This window comes from Heteronotia binoei, chromosome 12 (genome assembly GCF_032191835.1).
Source record: "Heteronotia binoei isolate CCM8104 ecotype False Entrance Well chromosome 12, APGP_CSIRO_Hbin_v1, whole genome shotgun sequence".
Taxonomy (NCBI): Eukaryota; Metazoa; Chordata; class Lepidosauria; order Squamata; family Gekkonidae; genus Heteronotia; species Heteronotia binoei.
Window position 1 is genome coordinate 78,168,923 of NC_083234.1, and position 18,813 is coordinate 78,187,735.

Sequence of the window (18,813 nt, forward strand, 5' to 3'; positions counted from 1 at the left end):
GCTGCTGGGGGTGTGGCAAAGCCCCTGGTGGCTGGTTGGCTGCCCACTCTCCTAATCCAGGGATTGTTATGCAGCTGCACCAACTATTCAATGTACAAGGTAGATGGGGAGGAAGAGGGGGAACCCCCAGAAAGGTTCAGGAGCTGTGCTCCGGTGAGCTCCCGCTGAATCTGAGGCCTGGACATGATTACTCTCTGTAAGTCTTTGAAAGGCTGTCGCTTAGAGGAGGTCCGGGAGCTGTTCCTGTTGGCAGCAGAGGAGAGGACTCACAACCATGGTATTAAATTATGGGTGGGAAGTAGGCTTCCCAACCCCCCCCGCCCTGGCGGGGGACCCCAGGATTAGCAGCCTCCTCTCCTGCTCTCCAAAAATCGGGGGGGGGGGGAACGGTGCCATGTCTCTTTTCCTGCCTGCCTCCCTCGCAGGCTTCAGGCTCCTCCCTTCCTCTGGGTCACAAAGAGGCTTCAGTCACTGATTGAAAGGCTTCCTCTTGGGATGGTGTGTCTGTGTTACTTTGAAGGAGTTGGCTGCAACTCGTGAGTAGAGAGGCCAATCCGTCGCTGCAGAGTCCCAGAAAGGGGGGAGGGAAGGAAGGTCTGCTGAGCACTTCATTATTTCCTATGTGGAGATCGGTTCTCATAGGGTGTAATGGGGAATTGATCTGGAGGTTTCGGGGGCTCTGGGGGAGCTGTTTTTTGAGGCAGAGGCACCAAATTTTCAGTATAGTATCTAGTGACTCTCCCCAAAGTACCCCCCCCCCCCAAGTTTCAAAATGATTGGACCAGGGGGTCCAATTCTATGAGCGCCCAAAGAAGGTGCCCCTATCCTTCATTATTTCCTATGGAAGGAAGACATTTTAAAAAGTGTGCTGTCCCTTTAAATGTGATGGCCAGAACTCCCTTGGAGTTCAGTTATGCTTGTCACACCCTTGCTCCTGGCTCCGCCCCAATGTCTCCTGGCTCCACCCCCAAAGTCTCCTGGCTCCACCCCCAAAGTCCCCAGATATTTCTTGAATTGGACTTGGCAACCCTAGTGGGAGGGTTATCAGGAAAAAAAGTTTTTTACAGTAAGAATTGATCGTGGACTCAGCTCCCTAGGGAGGGGGTGAGCGCCCCCTCAGTGGCAATCTTGAAGCAGCAGGTGGATGAACACTGGTCAGGGATGCTCTAGGCCAGGGGTGGCCACACTGCAGCTCGGGAGCCAAGTGTGGCTCTTTCATACATATTGTGTGGCTCTTGAAGCCTCCACTGGGGAGGGACGGTGGCTCAGTGGTAGAGCATCTGCTTGTGAAGCAGAAGGTCCCAGGTTCAATCCCCGGCATCTCCAAAAAAGGGTCCAGGCAAATAGGTGTGGAAAAACCTCAGCTTGAGACCCTGGAGAGCCGCTGCCAGTCTGAGAAGACAAGACTGACTTTGATGGACCAAGGGTCTGATTCGGTATAAGGCAGCTTCATATGTTCATATGTTCACTGCCTTGTCAGCTGGCTTGGAGAATGTATTTAAAGTCAAAGTTGCTTTCTTTCCACCTCTCCCTCCCTCCCTCCTTCCTCTATTTGCCTTCTTTCCTTCCTTTGCAGCTCTCAAACGTCTGACATTCGTGTCTTGAGGCTGTCAAACATCTGACGTCTCTTCTATGTGGCTCTTACGTTATAAGCAAGTTTGGCCACCCCTGCTCTAGGCGGATCCTGCATTGAGCAGGGGGTTGGACTAGATGGCCTGTGTGGGCCCTTCCATCTCTGTGATCCTATGATTCTACGAACGCTACCAACATTCCCCTCTCCAGGTTTCCTGACATTCCCACCCCTCCTCCCGCCAGCAAGCTGAGTGACAGCTAGGAAGCACCTGCTGGTGGGGGGAGGTCCCTTCCCCCAGCAGAGGAATGGCAAAGTGGTGCCGGAACCTCAGAAAGGCTGAGGACCCCTGCTCAGTGGACAGGCTTGCCAATCCCCAGCTCCCAGCAGGGGTTTTCCCACTTTCCTAGGCTCCTTCCCACCCCCAATCAGTAGGCCAGCGGGGGGAAGCCCCACCTCCACAGCTACCATGTGCCTTTCCCTTTCAGAACCCTAGGAGGAAGCTTGCAAAGGCTTCCTTTTAGGATGGTGTGTCTGTGTCTTTAAGGCTAAATGGGAGTGGGGTGAGCAGGCAGAACAACGTGGCTGCTCCCAGGAGCTGTGAAAGCAGCCCAGACCCTCTCTTTGTTGTACAAGCTTTTCAGAGGTCCTTTGCATAGTAAAGGGTAAACTTGAACCTTTGGTTTCCTTGTGTTCTTGGCAGTTCAGCAACTCGTGAATAAATTGCCCCAGTGAGACCACACGAGTGTGGGATTGCAAACTGTTTGATTTTTGCTTCTGTGCGTGTGTGTGTGTGTGAGAGAGAGAGAGAGAGAGAAAGAGAGAGAGAGAGATGATCCGCAGCTGCTTGGGTGAGGAAATGAAGACTGTATTCAGGGGAACTGCACTGCTGAGTTTATTTATTTCAGGGAAAGTCTCCTGGCTCCACCCCCAAAGTCTCCCGGCCTCACCCCCAAAGTCCCCAGATGTTATCAGACTTGGCAACCCTATCAGTGGGACTGGCAGACTGCATGGAAGTCATAGGAGAAAGCAGATCCATCTGCTCTGCTGTGTCTCCCTGCAAAGGAAGGGGCTCTCTCACTCACCGTTGGCACATCCCTTGGGCCGAGCACTTCTGGTTGGGGCTTTTTGGAGATCGGCCTTGAGGCGAGGCCGGATGACGCTGCGGTCCTTCTGCAAGGCGTCCAGGATGTCACTGACAGAGCTGACCAGTCTGGCCATGTTGGCCTGGCTCTCCGAAAGCAGCTGCGGAAACAACGAAGAGGCCACAGAACCATGAGGACAATTCAGAAACGCGTCTTTCTAAGAGTTACATTTAGGCATTAGAGAAGAAAATGCTTTTCATGTATTATTATAAAACAGAAAATGCATGGAGTGGAACCATATTATGTATTCCTATAGGAGATGAGTAAAATACAGATTTAATAACCAATGAATTCTCGGAGCCCGGGTGTTTTGCTAGGAGCTAAAGATGCCAAGTAACCTCCTAAGGCTGCAAATTTTGCTCTGGTCACCTCTCGAATTATTCCAAGGAAGAAGCAGTGATGAGGCAAACAGTCATTTCAGTCAGCACACTGCTGTAGATTGTAATGCTTTCCATTCATTTTTAAAATTTTTAACAGAAAAGGTATTCTGTTGGTTTTACAAGGTGTTTCATTCTAGTGATCCAAAGGCAGGGAACATCATGGACGATGTGTCACTGTGAGCGGTATAAATGAAATTTCATTGACAATACTGCCTGTCAAAGGAAGCTCCTCACAACAGATGCGGCTTGTCTACTGAGCCAGCCAGAACACAAGAGGGCACACAGAATGCCCCCAAAGCACTCAGGTCCTAATCCCTGGGGCTTGCCAGTTTGGTGTAGTGGTTAAGTGCACGGGCCCTTATCTGGGAGAACCGGGTTTGATTCCCCCCTCCTCCACTTGCAGCTGCTGGAATGGCCTTGGGTCAGCCATAGTGGTTAAGTGTGCTGACTCTTATCTGGGAGAACCGGGTTTGATTCCCCACTCCTCCACTTGCAGCTGCTGGAATGGCCTTGGGTCAGCCATAGCTCTAATAGAGAGCCAGTTTTGTGTAGTGGTTAAGTGTGTGGACTCTTATCTGGCAGAACCAGGTTTGATTCCCCACTCCTCCACTTGCAGCTGCTGGAATGGCCTTGGGTCAGCCATAGTGGTTAAGTGCGCGGACTCTTATCTGGGAGAACCGAGTTTGATTCCCCACTCCTCCACTTGCAGCTGCTGGAATGGCCTTGGGTCAGCCATAGTGGTTAAGTGCGCGGACTCTTATCTGGGAGAACCGAGTTTGATTCCCCACTCCTCCACTTGCAGCTGCTGGAATGGTCTTGGGTCAGCCATAGTGGTTAAGTGCGCGGACTCTTATCTGGGAGAACCGAGTTTGATTCCCCACTCCTCCACTTGCAGCTGCTGGAATGGCCTTGGGTCAGCCATAGCTTTTCTAGGAGTTTATTTATTGATTTGATTTGATTTCTATCTCGCCCTCCCTGCTGAAGCAGGCTCAGGGCGGCTCACAACATAAAATCCCACAAACAATTTAATTAATAAGTATTAAAATTACACACTCAGTAATAAAATAGATATGCAATTTAAAACAGAATATTGAGTTGGTGCTATTCTGGTGGCGACGGCCTCCTTCCACTTCTCTTAAATGCCGAAGCGAGTCAACTGAATGCCAGCCGGAAGAGGACAGTCTTGCACAAGGTTCCGCAAGGCCCTCACTTCATCTGTCTTTGAAAGGGCAGCTGCTGTAAGAGCTCTCTCAGCTCCACCCACCTCCCAGGGTGTTTGTTGTGGGGGGAGAAGATATGGGAGATTGTGAGTGCGTCATCTTGGTTGCCCTTCTCTGTACTTTTTCTGGCTCTGTGATGTCCTTTTTAAGATACCGGGACCAGAACTGTACACCGTGTTCCAAATGAAGACACGACATAGATCTATAAAGAGACATAATATTGGCGATTCTATTTTTCAACCCTTCCCTAATAAACCCTAGCATAGAGTTTGTCTTTTTCACTGCTGCAGCACACTGGGTTGGCACTTTCATTGAGTTATCCACTGCAACCTCAAGATCTTTTTTTTCATTTCCATCCTCGTACGAGCAAAGAGAGGCCTCCTCCAGTGCTTCCAGATGAGCAGATGGGCTTTGGCCACGCAAGAACGAGTAAAAGCTTAAGTGCCCCCATTTCAGCTGCCACACGCAGCCTTTTTGTTCTCCTTAGAGGAAGATCAACAGGTCCAGTTTCTGCTGCCGTGGAGGGTTCTGCACAGAGCCAGTGAGGCAGATGTCTGTGACTCTGGGTGAGAAAAGGAGCACCAACTTGACTTCTGCCTGTCTTGGAGAAAAAGCATCTTCGCTTATCTGGACTCACCCATTCCACTGGTCTGTTGGGTGGCTCTGGGATGAAGAAGGACCCGTTTCTTAAAGCAACCAAAGTCTGACAACTTGATGATGCCCTTTCCTTCTTATTGCAACTAGAAAGCGATCATGTTACATCCACCAAGGCGATTATCTTTTTCTCCTGGCTTTTGTTTAGCTAATAGCTGAAGGTATTTCTTTATTGGGTTCTGACAGCTGAGAGGTGCTTGCTCAAATGAGTATTGATGGCTTTGGATGGCAGGTGGCTATTAGCTCTGGTCACATCCCCCCCCCCCCCCGCTTGCAGAAAGGTGGAAGGAAACAGGCCTGGCAGTTTTGCACAGAGCCAGCAACTGAGAATCCAGACTTGGGAGTTGGCTGTGAACTGCCAAGAAAAAGCTTTTTTGGGAGGGACTTCAAGGGCACATTGCTTGCTTTGGGAGGAACTGATGCTGTTTTCGTCATGGCTGTTGCTCATGGCTGTTCCACTCGTATACATTTCCAAATGCACGCTTGCACAGATCTTACAAAGATGCCACAAGCCTCCAGGATTCTCTCCCTGCTAGGAAATTAGCCCCGTGCAAAGCTGTGCCCAGATATTCCCCACTGCTCAGAGATAAGGGAAATGCAGAATTACGACTTGGCATTCCTCCTTGTGCTCTGAGCTGGAGGGCTCAGGCTAGCCCCATCCGGACAGATCTCAGAAGCGAAGCAGAATCAGTCTTGGTTAGGACTTGGATGGGAGACCACCATGGCAGTCCTGGGTTTGCTCCATGGAGGCAGGCAGTGGCCAGCCACCTCTGAAGGCCTCTTGCCTTGAAAACTCTACAGGCAGGGCTGGTCCTTCCACTAGGCAAATTAGGTATTTGCCTAGGGCGCTGGCCAAATTAGGAGCCCCCACTTTTTTGTTTAAAGATGGTGCAGAGGTTTCCTGCCGGAGCCGTCTTGAGTAGGGATTCCTAATGCCTGCCTGCACTGTGGTCCTCCCCAATTCACTGCCTTTTCCCTTGGCCACTGCTTCTCCCCACCTCCTTCCCCTTCTGCCCCGATTTGCTGCCTTTCCCCCTTGCCTACTGCCTCTCCCTGCCTCCTTCCAATCAGGCTCCAGGCAGCTTTCCTGCCCTCCAATTCACTCTCTCCCCTTCCTACCTGATCCACTGCCTCCCCTCCCCTTTGCCACCACCTCTACTACTTGTTCAGAGTGGGGATGAGCAAAGGGGACAGATTAGGGAGTTGGAAGAGGGGTTGAAAGGATGGGCCTGGCCCCCCGGGCTCCACTGTAGCTACAGGCCTGCTTGCAGCAGCCATCGCCAGCAGTTTGTGCTAAGAGCAATTAACCATAAATGCTAATTGAATTTGACCTCTGCCCTCCCTTGCCTCCAGACAGAAGACTGTCTTCGATGAGACAGATTTTTTTTCCATAATGGAACACAGGCTCTTCCCTTCTCACATCAGAGGAAGTCCTTGTCAAGGTCCATCGGGCATCAAAAGAGAAAGCATTTCATCTTGTTGTCTTTTGTCTCAGTGGCCACCATTTGGAGGGCAACCACTGGCGAAGATTCCTGGGCAGTTCAAAAATAACAGTGTCCTGATGAAGCCAGGCTTGAGGTCTGGTCTCTTCCAAAAATGACAGCAGCATCATCAAAAGGTTCTTGATCCCCTCCTCCCCATCCCCTGGCGTGGAAAGACATGCTTTGCTGGGCAGGAAGCAGACAAAATATTTCATCTAAAACAATAATGGGACATTACATCCCAAAGGGGCTGTGCTTTCATCTTCCGCAACGTCTGGGAAACCTAACTGCATTCAGGATGAGCAACAGGGATTCTGGTGCCCACTCCTGAGTTTAAAGGTGGTGGATCCCTGCGCTAAACTATGAAATATCATGGAGGACCAAGGCCTGTGAAATATCATGGAGGACCAAGGTCTATTAACTCTGTTATCCTTCCCCTACCCCTTCTTACTTTATTGCTTGCAAAGTAGAAGTAGAGAGAAATGAAACTAACTTGAGAAAGAGTAATCAGCACCTTCCCATACATTCCTGTTAGGGAGTGTGGCACATCTGGGGAAAGCAAGGATGGAGTCCTGATAACGCTATGAGAATGTAGACATTTATGATAGTTTATGTGTGAGAGCGCATCCCTCGCCCCCCACCTTTTGGAATCCTTTTGAAGTATGCCTTAAAAGTATTGTATCAATATATCTTTAGCATCACTCTCAAGAATCTGTTACACTGAGAGTATCGGTCTATCAATAAACGTAGTTTTGTATCAAACCTGACTCGTCATTGGAACTGCATGCTTGACATTTTCTTTCTTTCTTTTCTTTCTTTCTTTCTTTTCTTCTTTCTTTCTTTCTTTCTTTCTTTCTTTCTTTCTTTCTTTCTTTCTTTCTTTCTTCTTTCTTTCTATCTCTCTCTCTCTCTCTCTCTCTCTCTCTCTCTACTCCATAGGTAGCCAGTGCAGTTCATGCAGCACAGGATGGATCCGTGCCCATACAGATGACAATGTCAACATCCATGCAGCAGCATCCTGGACCAGCTAGAGTTTCTGGAGGAGAGTCAAGGGCAGCCCCATGTAGAGGGAGTTACAATAATCTAGCCTGGAAGTGACCATCGTATGGGTCACTGTGGCCAGGTCATGCGGAGCAAGATATAGGACCAACTGTCTGACCCGCCTCAGATGGAAAAAGGCTGATCTGGCAGTGGTGATAACCTGGGCCTCCATAGTCAGAGAGGCATCTCGGAATACTCCCAAGTTCTTGACCCTTGACGTGCAATGACATCACAGTAGACAGGATGTCAGTGCCCTCCTTGTCCCCAACCCCAAACTCCTGCTGTCAGGCATAGCTTGGCAATCTGGAGACAGAGAATCTGGCAGGCCATAGGAGAGCCAGGGCAAACATCTGGAAGACTGAGGGAAGTTTCGGGTTGCCAGACCCCCTGATGAAGGCAGGTGCCCCCTGCCACCAGACCCTGCTCCCCAGCTGCCAATCAGCTGACCAGCAGGGGAGACGTACCAGGGGGAAGAGGAAAGCCCAAACCACATGGCTGGCATCACACAGAAGTGACATCATCACACCCACAATGATGTCACTTCCTGTGTGATATTAGCGATGTGGCCTGGGCCCTCCTCTTTCTTCTGGTAAGTTCCCCAGTTGCCAGGAGGGACTTGGCAGCCCTGGTTGGATGCGGGCGGGGGGGGGGGGAGGCTTGGAAGCAACCTGAGTCCTCAGGCTGCGCTATCCAAGACTACCTTGCTGAACAGCTTCCCTGGTTGGGCCAATGAAGACACCTGCAGCCCTGTGAGTTCTGGCAGGATGCGAAGAAGAACTGTAGGAAGATGGATAAGCAGGGCAGGGCATAGACTTTGCAATTTCCCGGATAGGAGAGAGCTCAGGAGCAAACCTTGGGAAGGGGTGAGGCCAAAGCTCAAGTCTAAGAGACGGACAGATTCAAGATAATTATGGGCTAGGGTTGCCAACCTCCAGATGGTGGCTGGGAATCTCCCAGAGTTGATCAGCAGGGCTACAGAGAACATTCTCCTGGAGGAGGAAAATGGCAGCTTTGAGCCGGCTTTCACAGATTCTGTGAAGCCCCTCTCTAACCTCCCCCAGTGGCTCTGCTCCAGATTTCCAGGAATTTCTCAGAGTTGGCAACTCGATGCAATGCAGGTCTTTATTACAGTACATAAAGAAATAAACGTATTACCACTGACTAAAACAGTAATTGGAATCTAATACAGTGTATCCATAGACTGCTAGGATTATTCAACACTGAATGCATTTCTTGTATGTGGTGCTGTCTTGCTAAATTCATTCGCTATAATATTAAGAACCAACTTGCAAGAGATCTTGTTGTGTCTGTGTGGAATAGACCCGTGACTGAGCCAAGTTTCCCCCTTGCTCACCAGAGGAAAAGTCTTTATCCTACAAAGGCCGTCTGACAGCAACGCTGATTCTGTGAATGAGGCAGATCATGAGGAGGAGGTCAGGAAGCAGCTGTGAGGGTCAGGTGTTGGATTTCCATAGAGATGTTTTAATGTTTAATTAAATTTTTAAATTAACTGTTTAATTAAATATTTTAATTAACTGTTTTAATTTAAAATGTTTTAATTGTTTAACAGTTTTATTGTAATTGGTTTTACTGTTTGATATGTTGGAATCCGCCCTGACCCCAATTTGAGAAAAGGCGAATATAAATCCACAGAAATAAATAAAATAAATAAATAGAGCTATAGCATTTTAGCAGCTGTAAGAAGACTTTCAATCAAATTGCGAGAAATCTTTGGAATAAAAAATCTGGATAATTTAATAATGGAGAAAATCATGGCACAACTTTCTTTGTCCGACATTTACCCCAAGGTCACATCTTTTGAAGAAAAATGGCTTCCGTTTCTGGAATATACTGAATCTAAAACATCTTACCTGTTAACATAACTTACCTTCAGTTTCTCTCACTATAATTCTTTCTAACTTATGCTCTCCCCTCTTTCTCTTTTTATTTAAGTAGTCCCCCTTCATTTGGCTTGGGATGGAGCAAGCTTAAGAGTCAAAAATTCTAGCCCAGCTATCAGTTAATTTATCCTTAATAAGATATTTATTTATTGATCAATCGATCGATTGGCAAACTGGACGTTATCTTAAATGCTAAATAAGATGTTCTACATATATATATAATAAGATGTTCTACATATATATATTTATTTATTACTTTACATTTATATCCCGCCCTCTACCGCAAGCGGACTCAGGGCGGCTTACAGTATCATAAAAACAATCAATTCCATAAAACATATAAAACCATAATACATTTATCAGTTTAAAACTATTACGCTATCTCAATCCAGTCTGGCGGTATTGGGTTCTGACTATGACCACCAGCTTCTGTAGGATGTCCGGTGGCAGCCCATTTTCAGTCAGCCAGAAAAGCCTGTCTAAACAGTTCGGTCTTACAGGCCCTGCGGAACGCCGACAAATCCCGCAGGGCCCTTATAGCTTCTGGGAGGGTGTTCCAGAGTTCTGGTGCTGCCACCGAGAAGGCCCTAGATCTTGTTGCGCATAGCCTGGCTTCTTTTGGCCAGGGGCAGACAGCAGATTTTTTGTCCTTGATCGCAGTGCTCTCTGGGGATATATGGGGAAAGGCGGTCCCGTAGATAGGCAGGTCCCTAACCATAAAGGGCTTTAAAGGTTAATATCAACACCTTGAAGCGAACTTCGGAACACAACAGGCAACCAGTGCAGCTCTCTCAGCACTGGCCGAATGTGCTCCCGTCGTGGTAGCCCCATTAACAGCCGTGCCGCAGCGTTCTGCACTAGTTGTAGTCTCCGGGTTAGCGTCAGGGGTAGCCCCATGTAGAGAGCATTACAGTGATGTATTCTTGAGGTGACCGTAGCATGGATTACCGTCACTAGGTCGCTGCGGTCCAGGTAGGGGCCAGCTGCCGTGCTTGCCGAAGATGGAAAAAGGCAGATCTAACAGTGGCTGCCACCTGAGCCTCCATTGTAAGGGAGGACTCAAGGAGCACGCCTAAGCTCTTGACCTTGGGGACCGGTATTAGTGGCACCCCGTCAAGGGCCGGCAGCTGGATCTCTCTCCCCGGACCGCCCCGACCCAGGTAGAGAACCTCCGTCTTCGTCGGATTCAATTTCAGCCGACTCAAGTCTGAGCCAGGAGGCCACGGCTTGTAATGCCAGGTCTAGATTTTCCAGGGACAGTCAGACTGGCCACCCATCATTAGGTAGAGCTGGGTGTCATCCGCATATTGATGGCAACCCAGTCCATACCTCCTGACAATCTGGGCAAGGGGGCGCATATAGATATTAAATAACATCGGGGATAGGACCGCTCCCTGCGGCACCCCGCAACTAAGGGAGTGCGTCTGGGATGCTTCCCTCCCCTATCACCACCCTTTGTCCCCGATCTTGGAGAAAGGAAGTCAGCCACTGCAAGGCAGATCCCTGTATCCCCACATCGGTGAGGCGGTCAGTCAGTACTGGTGGTCAACCGTGTCAAAAGCGGCTGACAGATCTAATAACAGCAGCACTGCAGAGCCGCCATAGCCGACATAAAGTACTGTATACCATAGTACTTTATGCACAGTAGAATTTTGTTATATGTGGATTTAATCTACATGATACTACTCATCTAGCAAAGTTCTGTATTGAATTTTTTAAAATAAACATCATACGTTCAAACAAAAAAGAAGAAGGAAGGGGCTGTGGGGGGGGGAGGTATTTGTGAAGTTCTTGCACTGTGCAGGGGGTTGGACTAGATGGCCCTTCCAACTCTATAATTCTATGATTCTATAAAAGGCATATCAGAATGACTTTTTGGATATAAAGGATTAAACAAGTATAGAGAAGCCTATCTTGATCAGCTTTGTCAATCCTGCTAGCAGCTCCTGCAGATGGTTTCCTTGGTTTCTTGCTTCCCTTTAAGAAAAAATAAAGAAACCGCCACATCATGAAAAGCTAAAAGTTTAATTTTCTTCTCTCTTGGGCAGAGTTTGATTTTGTGACACTTTTAAGACCCACAAAGATCAACTGGTTCTTCTACTTCAGACCAATATGGCTACCCACCTGAATCTGCAAAGTGTGCATGTGCACAAATGCTTAGTTCCAGAATAAAACTTCGTTGGTCTTAGAGGTGCCCCTGGAACTCAAACTTTTGTTCTGCTGCTTTAGACCAACATGGCTACCCACCTGAATCTATGAAGTGTGCATACACAAGAAAGCTGAGACCCAGAATTAAACTTCGTTGGTCTTAAAGGTGCCCCTGGACTCAAACTTTATTTCTGTTGCTTTGGACCAACAAGGCTGCCCCACCTGAATCTTTCTTCTCTCTTGCAGCATATGAAAGTCCTATGAAGAAAGGTTTGGGCTTGTTTAGCCTGGAAAGGAGGTGGCTGAGAAGTGATATGATCACCGTCTTCAAGTACTTGAAGGGCTGTCATAAAGAGGATGGTGTGGATTATTTTCTGTGGCCCCAGAAGGTAGGACCAGAACCAATGGGTTGAAATTAAATCAGAAGAGTTTCCGGTTCAACATTAGGAAGAACTTCCTGACCGTTAGAGTGATTCCTCAATGGAATAGGCTTCCTCAGGAGGTGGTGGGCTCTCCTTCCTTGGAGGCTTTTCAACAGAGGCTAGATGGCCATCTGACAGCAATGAAGATCCTGTGAATTTAGGGGGAGGTATTTGTGAGTTGCCTGCGTTATGCAGGGGGTTGGACTAGATGACCCCTGAGGCCCCTTCCAACTCTATGATTCTATGAAATTATACATTAGCCAAGTAGTCCTGAAATGTACGTGCCAGCATTTTCTCTTAGACGCAGTTTTCCAGTCTTTCTCATTTGGAAGCAACACATCTGAAGAAAAGCAGCTACTTCAAACCACTGTTGATATTCCCCAATGAGTTCATCGACAATTTCTCCTGTAGAATTCCTTCAGAGAATCAACCTGATGAAGCTCATACCTGGCACCAAGTTTTGTTGGGGGTTTTCCGTGCCTCCAGATCTCAGTCTTCTGCTGTCACAATGGCCTTTGACCAGAGTTTTCAGAGCTGTTCCACAGTTGCTTTGGCAAAAGCTAAAAGGACTCCAGCATACTTTTTTTTTTTTTGAAGAGCTGTGTTTAGCGTGTCTGAACGGCCAAACGAAAGTGGTGACATCTGCAGCATAAAACAGGATGCAAACCTCTGCAAGTTTTGGTCATCTGTTTTTGTCCCCAGGAGTTCTCTCTTCAAAGGACACATCCTCAAGCAATTCCCTGTAGTTAGAAGAAACCAGACTGTACCCTGCGGGGCCAAATTGCCTCTCAGATGTATGTTTTCCTTTTCCTGCTGGAAGGGTTTAAGCAAAGCAAGATGTTTGGGTGATGTTTTCACAAAGGAGATCAGAGCAGCCACCTGACTCAAACGTTTTCTGTAGGTACCAACATTTTTTGACAACTCTTTCACTACTGAGTCCCCCACATGTGCAGCACACTGAACACTCAGTGCTCTTTATCCCTTTTCCTTGATTCCACCATTTCGCCAATTTATTGGCCTTCCAAAAGGAGCAGTTTCAGGAACAGCCTGGAAACTGAGATCACAGTCCACATGGTTGTATCAAGGTAGCAAGTTTTACAAAAGCCCTGTTAAAACTTAGTGAAAAGAAAAGAAACTTCTGTTCTTGTGAGGCTGAAAAAAAGGACACAGAGGCTGCGTTGCCACACATGAATCAGCTGCTGGGTTGGTGGCCGCTGGGTTGGTGCATGGATGGTTCTTTGACTAGCAGTTCCCCTTGCAGAACTAGCCAAAGTGACTCTAGTGGTCAAAATCGTCCCACCGAAGATCTCTCATATTCTCCATCTGAGAGTGGATTCTTTATCCATCCCTCTCTCCTTGCCCCAATTCCATGAGTAATGTACAAATGAAGATTCCTTTCCCTGATACTTTCTCTGTGTTCCAGGAGATAGCAGAAGCATATTTCCAGCTCACAGTACCAGAAGGAAGAATTCTAGCTTAATTTTATTGTAAGCCACATTGATGAAGAAAGGAGAGTGTAAAAGACCAGCAAAAGAGTCACTTCCTCAGATGAATAGAAATGTACATTTACTTGGCTGAGATAAATACTTAGAAGAAAGGGAGATGTTAAAAGATGGAGTAAAATTGTTTTTAAAAACTATTTACGCACCATGAGATGTAACTAGACACATGGAGGCATTTTTGCCTGGTTATGCCTTGTGGTGGGTAAAGGCACTGACATGTGGAGAGTCGTTGAAGATGTATTTTTACCATTTAGCAAAAACCAAATGCAATGCCCATTACATTGTGAAGGAAATAGTTGCATACCTTAGTACAGGTGAGAAGGAAGGAAGGAAGGAAGGAAGGAAGGAAGGAAGGAAGGAAGGAAGGAAGGAAGGAAGGAAGGAAGGAAGGAAGGAAGGAAGGAAGGAAGGAAGGAAGGAAGGAAGGAAGGAATGTTTGATTCCAGTGGCACTTTTAAGACCAACAAATGTTAATTCTGGGTATAAGCTTTTGTGTGCATGCAAACAATCATATTAGACCACACATCCCTCCCTCTCTCCCTCCCTCAACAAGAGCAGGTTGCTCAGACTTCTTGCCTTGCTCGCTTCTGGCCCTCCCCCACCACTCCAGCTAGGAGTCTTCACATGCATCTGTGATTGCAGGAGCCGGTGAGTGGCCCCTTGGGGTGAGGGGGGAAGGAATACTCTCTTAGCAGAGAAGCTGATGGGATTCTCCTTACTGCATCTTCCTCCAGCCAAGTTCCCTCCCCCCCTCCCCCCCCCCCGCCCCGCACTGCCATTTTGCTTCCCATGACTGAGGCTTGGCTGGCGGGCAGTGATGTGGATGTGGATCTGCGTATAATTTGAAGCCAGCTTAATGGCCTGGCCTCTGCTCCAGGTGGGAGGCTGCCCTCTCCTTCGCTCTTTTTCTCCACCTGCCCTTTTTGGGGGAGCCCCTAATTTTTAAAGCATTAGCATTTGTAGATTTAAACCTCAAGGAAGTGGGTTTGTTAAGAAATTAATCTCACAGTATTCAGTGTATTTAGGATTGCAACTCTGCCATCTGGTAGGTCAGATTCATAATCCATTAAAAAAAATCTTCCTAGCTTGCGCACACGGCCTAATATGCGTGAGAACTGTAGTGGGGAGGGAGGGAGGGGTATCTTCTCTTCTTTCCCATGGTCAACATGAAAATCCGCAGGTAACAGCGGCTAAAGTGGCGTGGATTTGATGGGAAAGAGAAGAGTTAGACCACTAAAACTCTACTTCTCATATTTTTAATTATTCAAAGATTATATTGAAACTCTGGGGCTGCTGCTCCGCTAAAAATTCTGTAAGATGTGTGCAAAAGAAAGTGCTGTTTCAAAGAAATGGAAAATTGCAGATGAGCACTGTCTTTAATGATAAATGGGCTACTGTGTACTTCTTTGTTTTGAACAAGGATAAAGGAGTTTGCCTGATACGTCTTGAAACTGTCTCAGTATTAAAGGAGTACAATGTTTAAAAAGCACTTTGAATCCTGACATAAGAACTACACAGTATATCAAGGAGAGGTGCAAGTGAACAAGATTAAGTCTCTTTACAAATAATGTTTTTGCAGCTAAATAGTTTAAGAAAGCATGTTGAGGAGAACCTGTCTACTGGGAGGGTCAGCTATCATGTTGGTGAAGGTACTGCTGAGAATGGTGGACCATTCACTGATGGTGAATTTGTTAAAAAGTGTATGCAGGGCCGGGGCGTGGGAGTTGGCGAGATAGGCAGCTGCCTGGGGCAAGGGGCAGGCGGCAGGGGCGGGCACCCCCACCTATCCCCGCAGACCCTGTGAAGAAAGAGGGAGGTGACTTCTTCCCAGCTCCCTCTGAAGCCGGAGAGGGCTGGGCAAGGGGAAGCCCAAGCCATACATTCCCGAAGAAACTTCTCATGCTGCAGAGGACTAAAATTTGGGAAGGATGGGAATTTACAATTCAGCATTGAAAGACACATCAAAACATTGAACCTCTTGCAGGTGGAATTCCAGAACAGATCCACTGATTTCCATAGGCATAGAAATAAGAATGTTTCAGTATCCATTTGAAGTAACACCTTGGAGGTTTTTAAACAGAGGCTAGACGGCCATCTGACAGCGATGAAGATCCTGTGAATTTAGGGGGAAGTGTTTGTGAGTTTCCTGCATTGTGCAGGGGGTTGGACTAGATGACCCTGGAGGTCCCTTCCAACTCTAGGATTCTATGCAAGTAACTTTTTTTCAGATGGAACTAATAGATCTGCAAGGCAGTGATCATCTCAGAGACATTTACCAAAAAAATCAGTGTTAGATTTCTATTCTGGTCTACCTGATATATTTATCAATCTAAAGAAATTTGCTGCCAGCATGTTCACCGTCTTTGGCACCACATTAATCTGTGAACAAACTTCTTCTATGGTGAAATTTATGAGATCCACATGTAGGTCAAGACTTACAGATGAACATTTACATGACATTTTAAGGGTGTCTGTCCCAAACCTTGATTTGGGCATGAATGTTTTGGTTAACAGAAAACAGACACAAAAATCACACTAACTATACACATCTGTAGCTAGATAAAAGGATTCCACAGTAAAATATTGTTTCAAAATTGATTGCATTCAAGTTAACATCATTTTCCTCTGAATGCTTACTTTTGATCTACATAGGCAGGTTAATAACTTTGTTACATTTTGATGTAATATATGGCCCCCTTCAGGCCTTGGACATTCAAAGGCGGCCCCTGGGTGCCAAAAGTTTGGGGACCCCTGCTGTAAGGCTTTATACCCCAAGGTTCCTCTCTTCCCCAAACTCACCCCTCCTCCAGGCTCCACCCCCAAACCTCCAAGAATTTCACAACCTGGAATTGGCAGCCCTAGAGAGGATGTGAACCTTTGTGGCTTCAGGTATGTTTCTGAATGGATGAATGGCAACCAGGCCAGGCTGAGCTGGGTGAGAGTTCGTGAGGGCTCGACATCAAAGAACCTGGTATCCCATCTAGGAGCTGCCTAAGTCTTGATACCAGATTTTGGAGCTCAGTCCTCACAAGCCTTGTCTGGTCGCTGAGTGTTGAAACGATCATCCATTTCGTTGCAGGGTTTTGCATGTTCTACTTGCTCTGCAAAGAATTAATGGTTCTTCTCTTTCCCACTAACCTTGCCCCAGGCATCAGTACCGAATTTGCAATTCCTTCTTGCATGGCTTAGGTAAAAATGAGAAGAGGTTCACTGAGGTAAGCCAATATCCTGAGGGCTCCATTGTGTTTAGCTACCTTTCTGGCAAATTAGCTCTCGAGCTCCATGTGGAAAACGTGAACCAACTTCTTTCCTTCCTTTGCTGCCATCTGACCCTCCCAAGTTTTCTTGTAGCCAGCTCTGTAGCCAGAAAAGTTTGGGTGAAGGGGCCTGGGTTGGGGGGCTGTGGGGCCTAGCTGCTGTCTGCTTCTCTTGCATGCTGCCCCCCCTCTCACTGCTGTTCTCTCTCTCTCTCACTGCCATTCTCTTGTGTGCTGCCCCCTCTCTCTCACTGCTGTTCTCTCTCCCTCTCTCACAGCCATTCTCTCGCGTGCTGCTCCTTCTCTCTCACTGCTGTTCTCTCTCTCTCACTGCCATTCTCTCACGCACTGCCCCCTCTCTCTCACTGCTGTTCTCTCTCTCTCTCACTGCCATTCTCTTGCATGTTGCTCCCTCTCTCTCACTGCTGTTCTCTCTCCCTCTCTCACTGCCATTCTCTCGCGTGCTGCCCCCTCTCTCTCACTGCTGTTCTCTCTCCCTCTCTCACTGCCATTCTCTCGCGTGCTGCCCCCTCTCTCTCACTGCTGTTCTCTCTCTCTCTCACTGCCATTCTCTTGCGTGCTGCCTCCTCTCTCTCACTGCTGTTCTCTCTCTCTCTCACTGCCATTCTCTCGCGTGCTGCCCCCTCTCTCTCACTGCTGTTCTCTCTCCCTTTCTCACTGCCATTCTCTCGCGTGCTGCTCTCTCTCTCTCACTGCCATTCTCTCGCGTGTTGCCCCCTCTCTCTCACTGCTGTTCTCTCTCCCTCTCTCCCTTTTCTCGCGTGCTGCTCCCTCTCTCTCACTGCTGTTCTCTCTCTCTCACTGACATTCTCTCGCGTTCTGCCCCCTCTCTCTCACTGCTGTTCTCTCTCCCTCTCTCACTGCCATTCTCTCGCGTGCTGCCCCCTCTCTCTCACTGCTGTTCTCTCTCTCTCTCACTGCCATTCTCTCGCGTGCTGCCCCCTCTCTCTCACTGCTGTTCTCTCTCCCTCTCTCACTGCCATTCTTTCGCATGCTGCCCCTCTCTCTAACTGCTGTTCTCTCTCCCTCTCTCACTGCCATTCTCTCGCGTGCTGCCCCCTCTCTCTCACTGCTGTTCTCTCTCCCTCTCTCACTGCCATTCTCTTGCGTACTGCCCCCTCTTTCTCACTGCTGCTCTCTCTCTCACACTGCCATTCTCTCGCGTGCTGCCCCCTCTCACTGCTGTTCTCTTTCTTTCTCACTGCAATTCTCTTGCGTGCTGCCCCCCTCACTGCTGTTCTCTCTCTCTCACTGCCATTCTCTCACATGCTGCTCCCTCTCTCTCACTGCTGTTCTCTCTCTCTCACTGCCATTCTCTCATGTGCTGCCCCCTCTCTCACTGCTATTCTCTCTCCCTCTCTCACTGCCATTCTCTTGTGTGCTGCCCCCCTCTCTCACTGCTGTTCTCTCTCTCTCTCTCACTGCCCCCCTCTCTGTTGCTCTGTTGCTCTCTGTCTTGCACTCTCTCTCTCTCCCCTTGGCTGCCGCATGCTCTCTCTTGCCCTCCCTGCGTTAGGTTCCTCCTCAACCTCTGGAAGCCGCACAATACACGTGAAAGAGCAACATGTGGCTCCTGTCCTGAACCATGCCGAGTTGAAGGCCAGGCTTCCTGGTGTGAGGACTGAGCCCTAGAATCGAGTATCAAGGCAGCTCCTAGACTGGATATTGGGTCCACCTGATGTTCAGCCCTCGTGAACTCTCACCCAACATTACCCAAAATGGTAATTTAGTAGTTTTTAACAAATATTTTCTATTTAGAAGTCCCTCATAATCTGAGGCCCTGAACTGCAGTTCACTCGCTTTGCGCATAAATCCAGCCCTGCGTCAGCTGCCTGATCTCTTCTCTCTCCCTCCGTTCCCCAAACCTGATACAGGAAATAAGCTGGTCTGGCAGAAAAGTACTTTGGAAGATAAGAAAGGTCCAGATCCCCTGTGGTCTTTTTCGACATTAACGTTAGACCTCCATTTATCTTCTAGACCCTATTAATTCTCTTCTCCATTCATTTTAGTTCATTCAGGCTGTTTTTTCACCAGCGCTTTCATTTTCAGTGGCGTCATTTGTTTTATCCTG

General features: G+C 48.0%; 1 protein-coding gene and 1 non-coding gene across 2 annotated transcripts in view; one reads left to right on the forward strand and one right to left on the reverse strand.

Annotated features, from left to right (window-relative positions):
* FIBCD1 (fibrinogen C domain containing 1) overlaps window positions 1–18,813 on the reverse strand; it is a 150,530-nt gene that overhangs the window by 54,729 nt on the left and 76,988 nt on the right. The window contains exon 3 of the mRNA XM_060250850.1: window positions 2,656–2,815. Within this exon, the coding sequence (XP_060106833.1) occupies window positions 2,656–2,815 (160 nt within the window). The remainder of the gene's footprint in view (window positions 1–2,655; window positions 2,816–18,813) is intronic.
* TRNAH-GUG (transfer RNA histidin (anticodon GUG)) lies at window positions 1,260–1,326 on the forward strand. Its single transcript has one exon. It is a non-coding gene; the product is annotated as a tRNA-His (tRNA).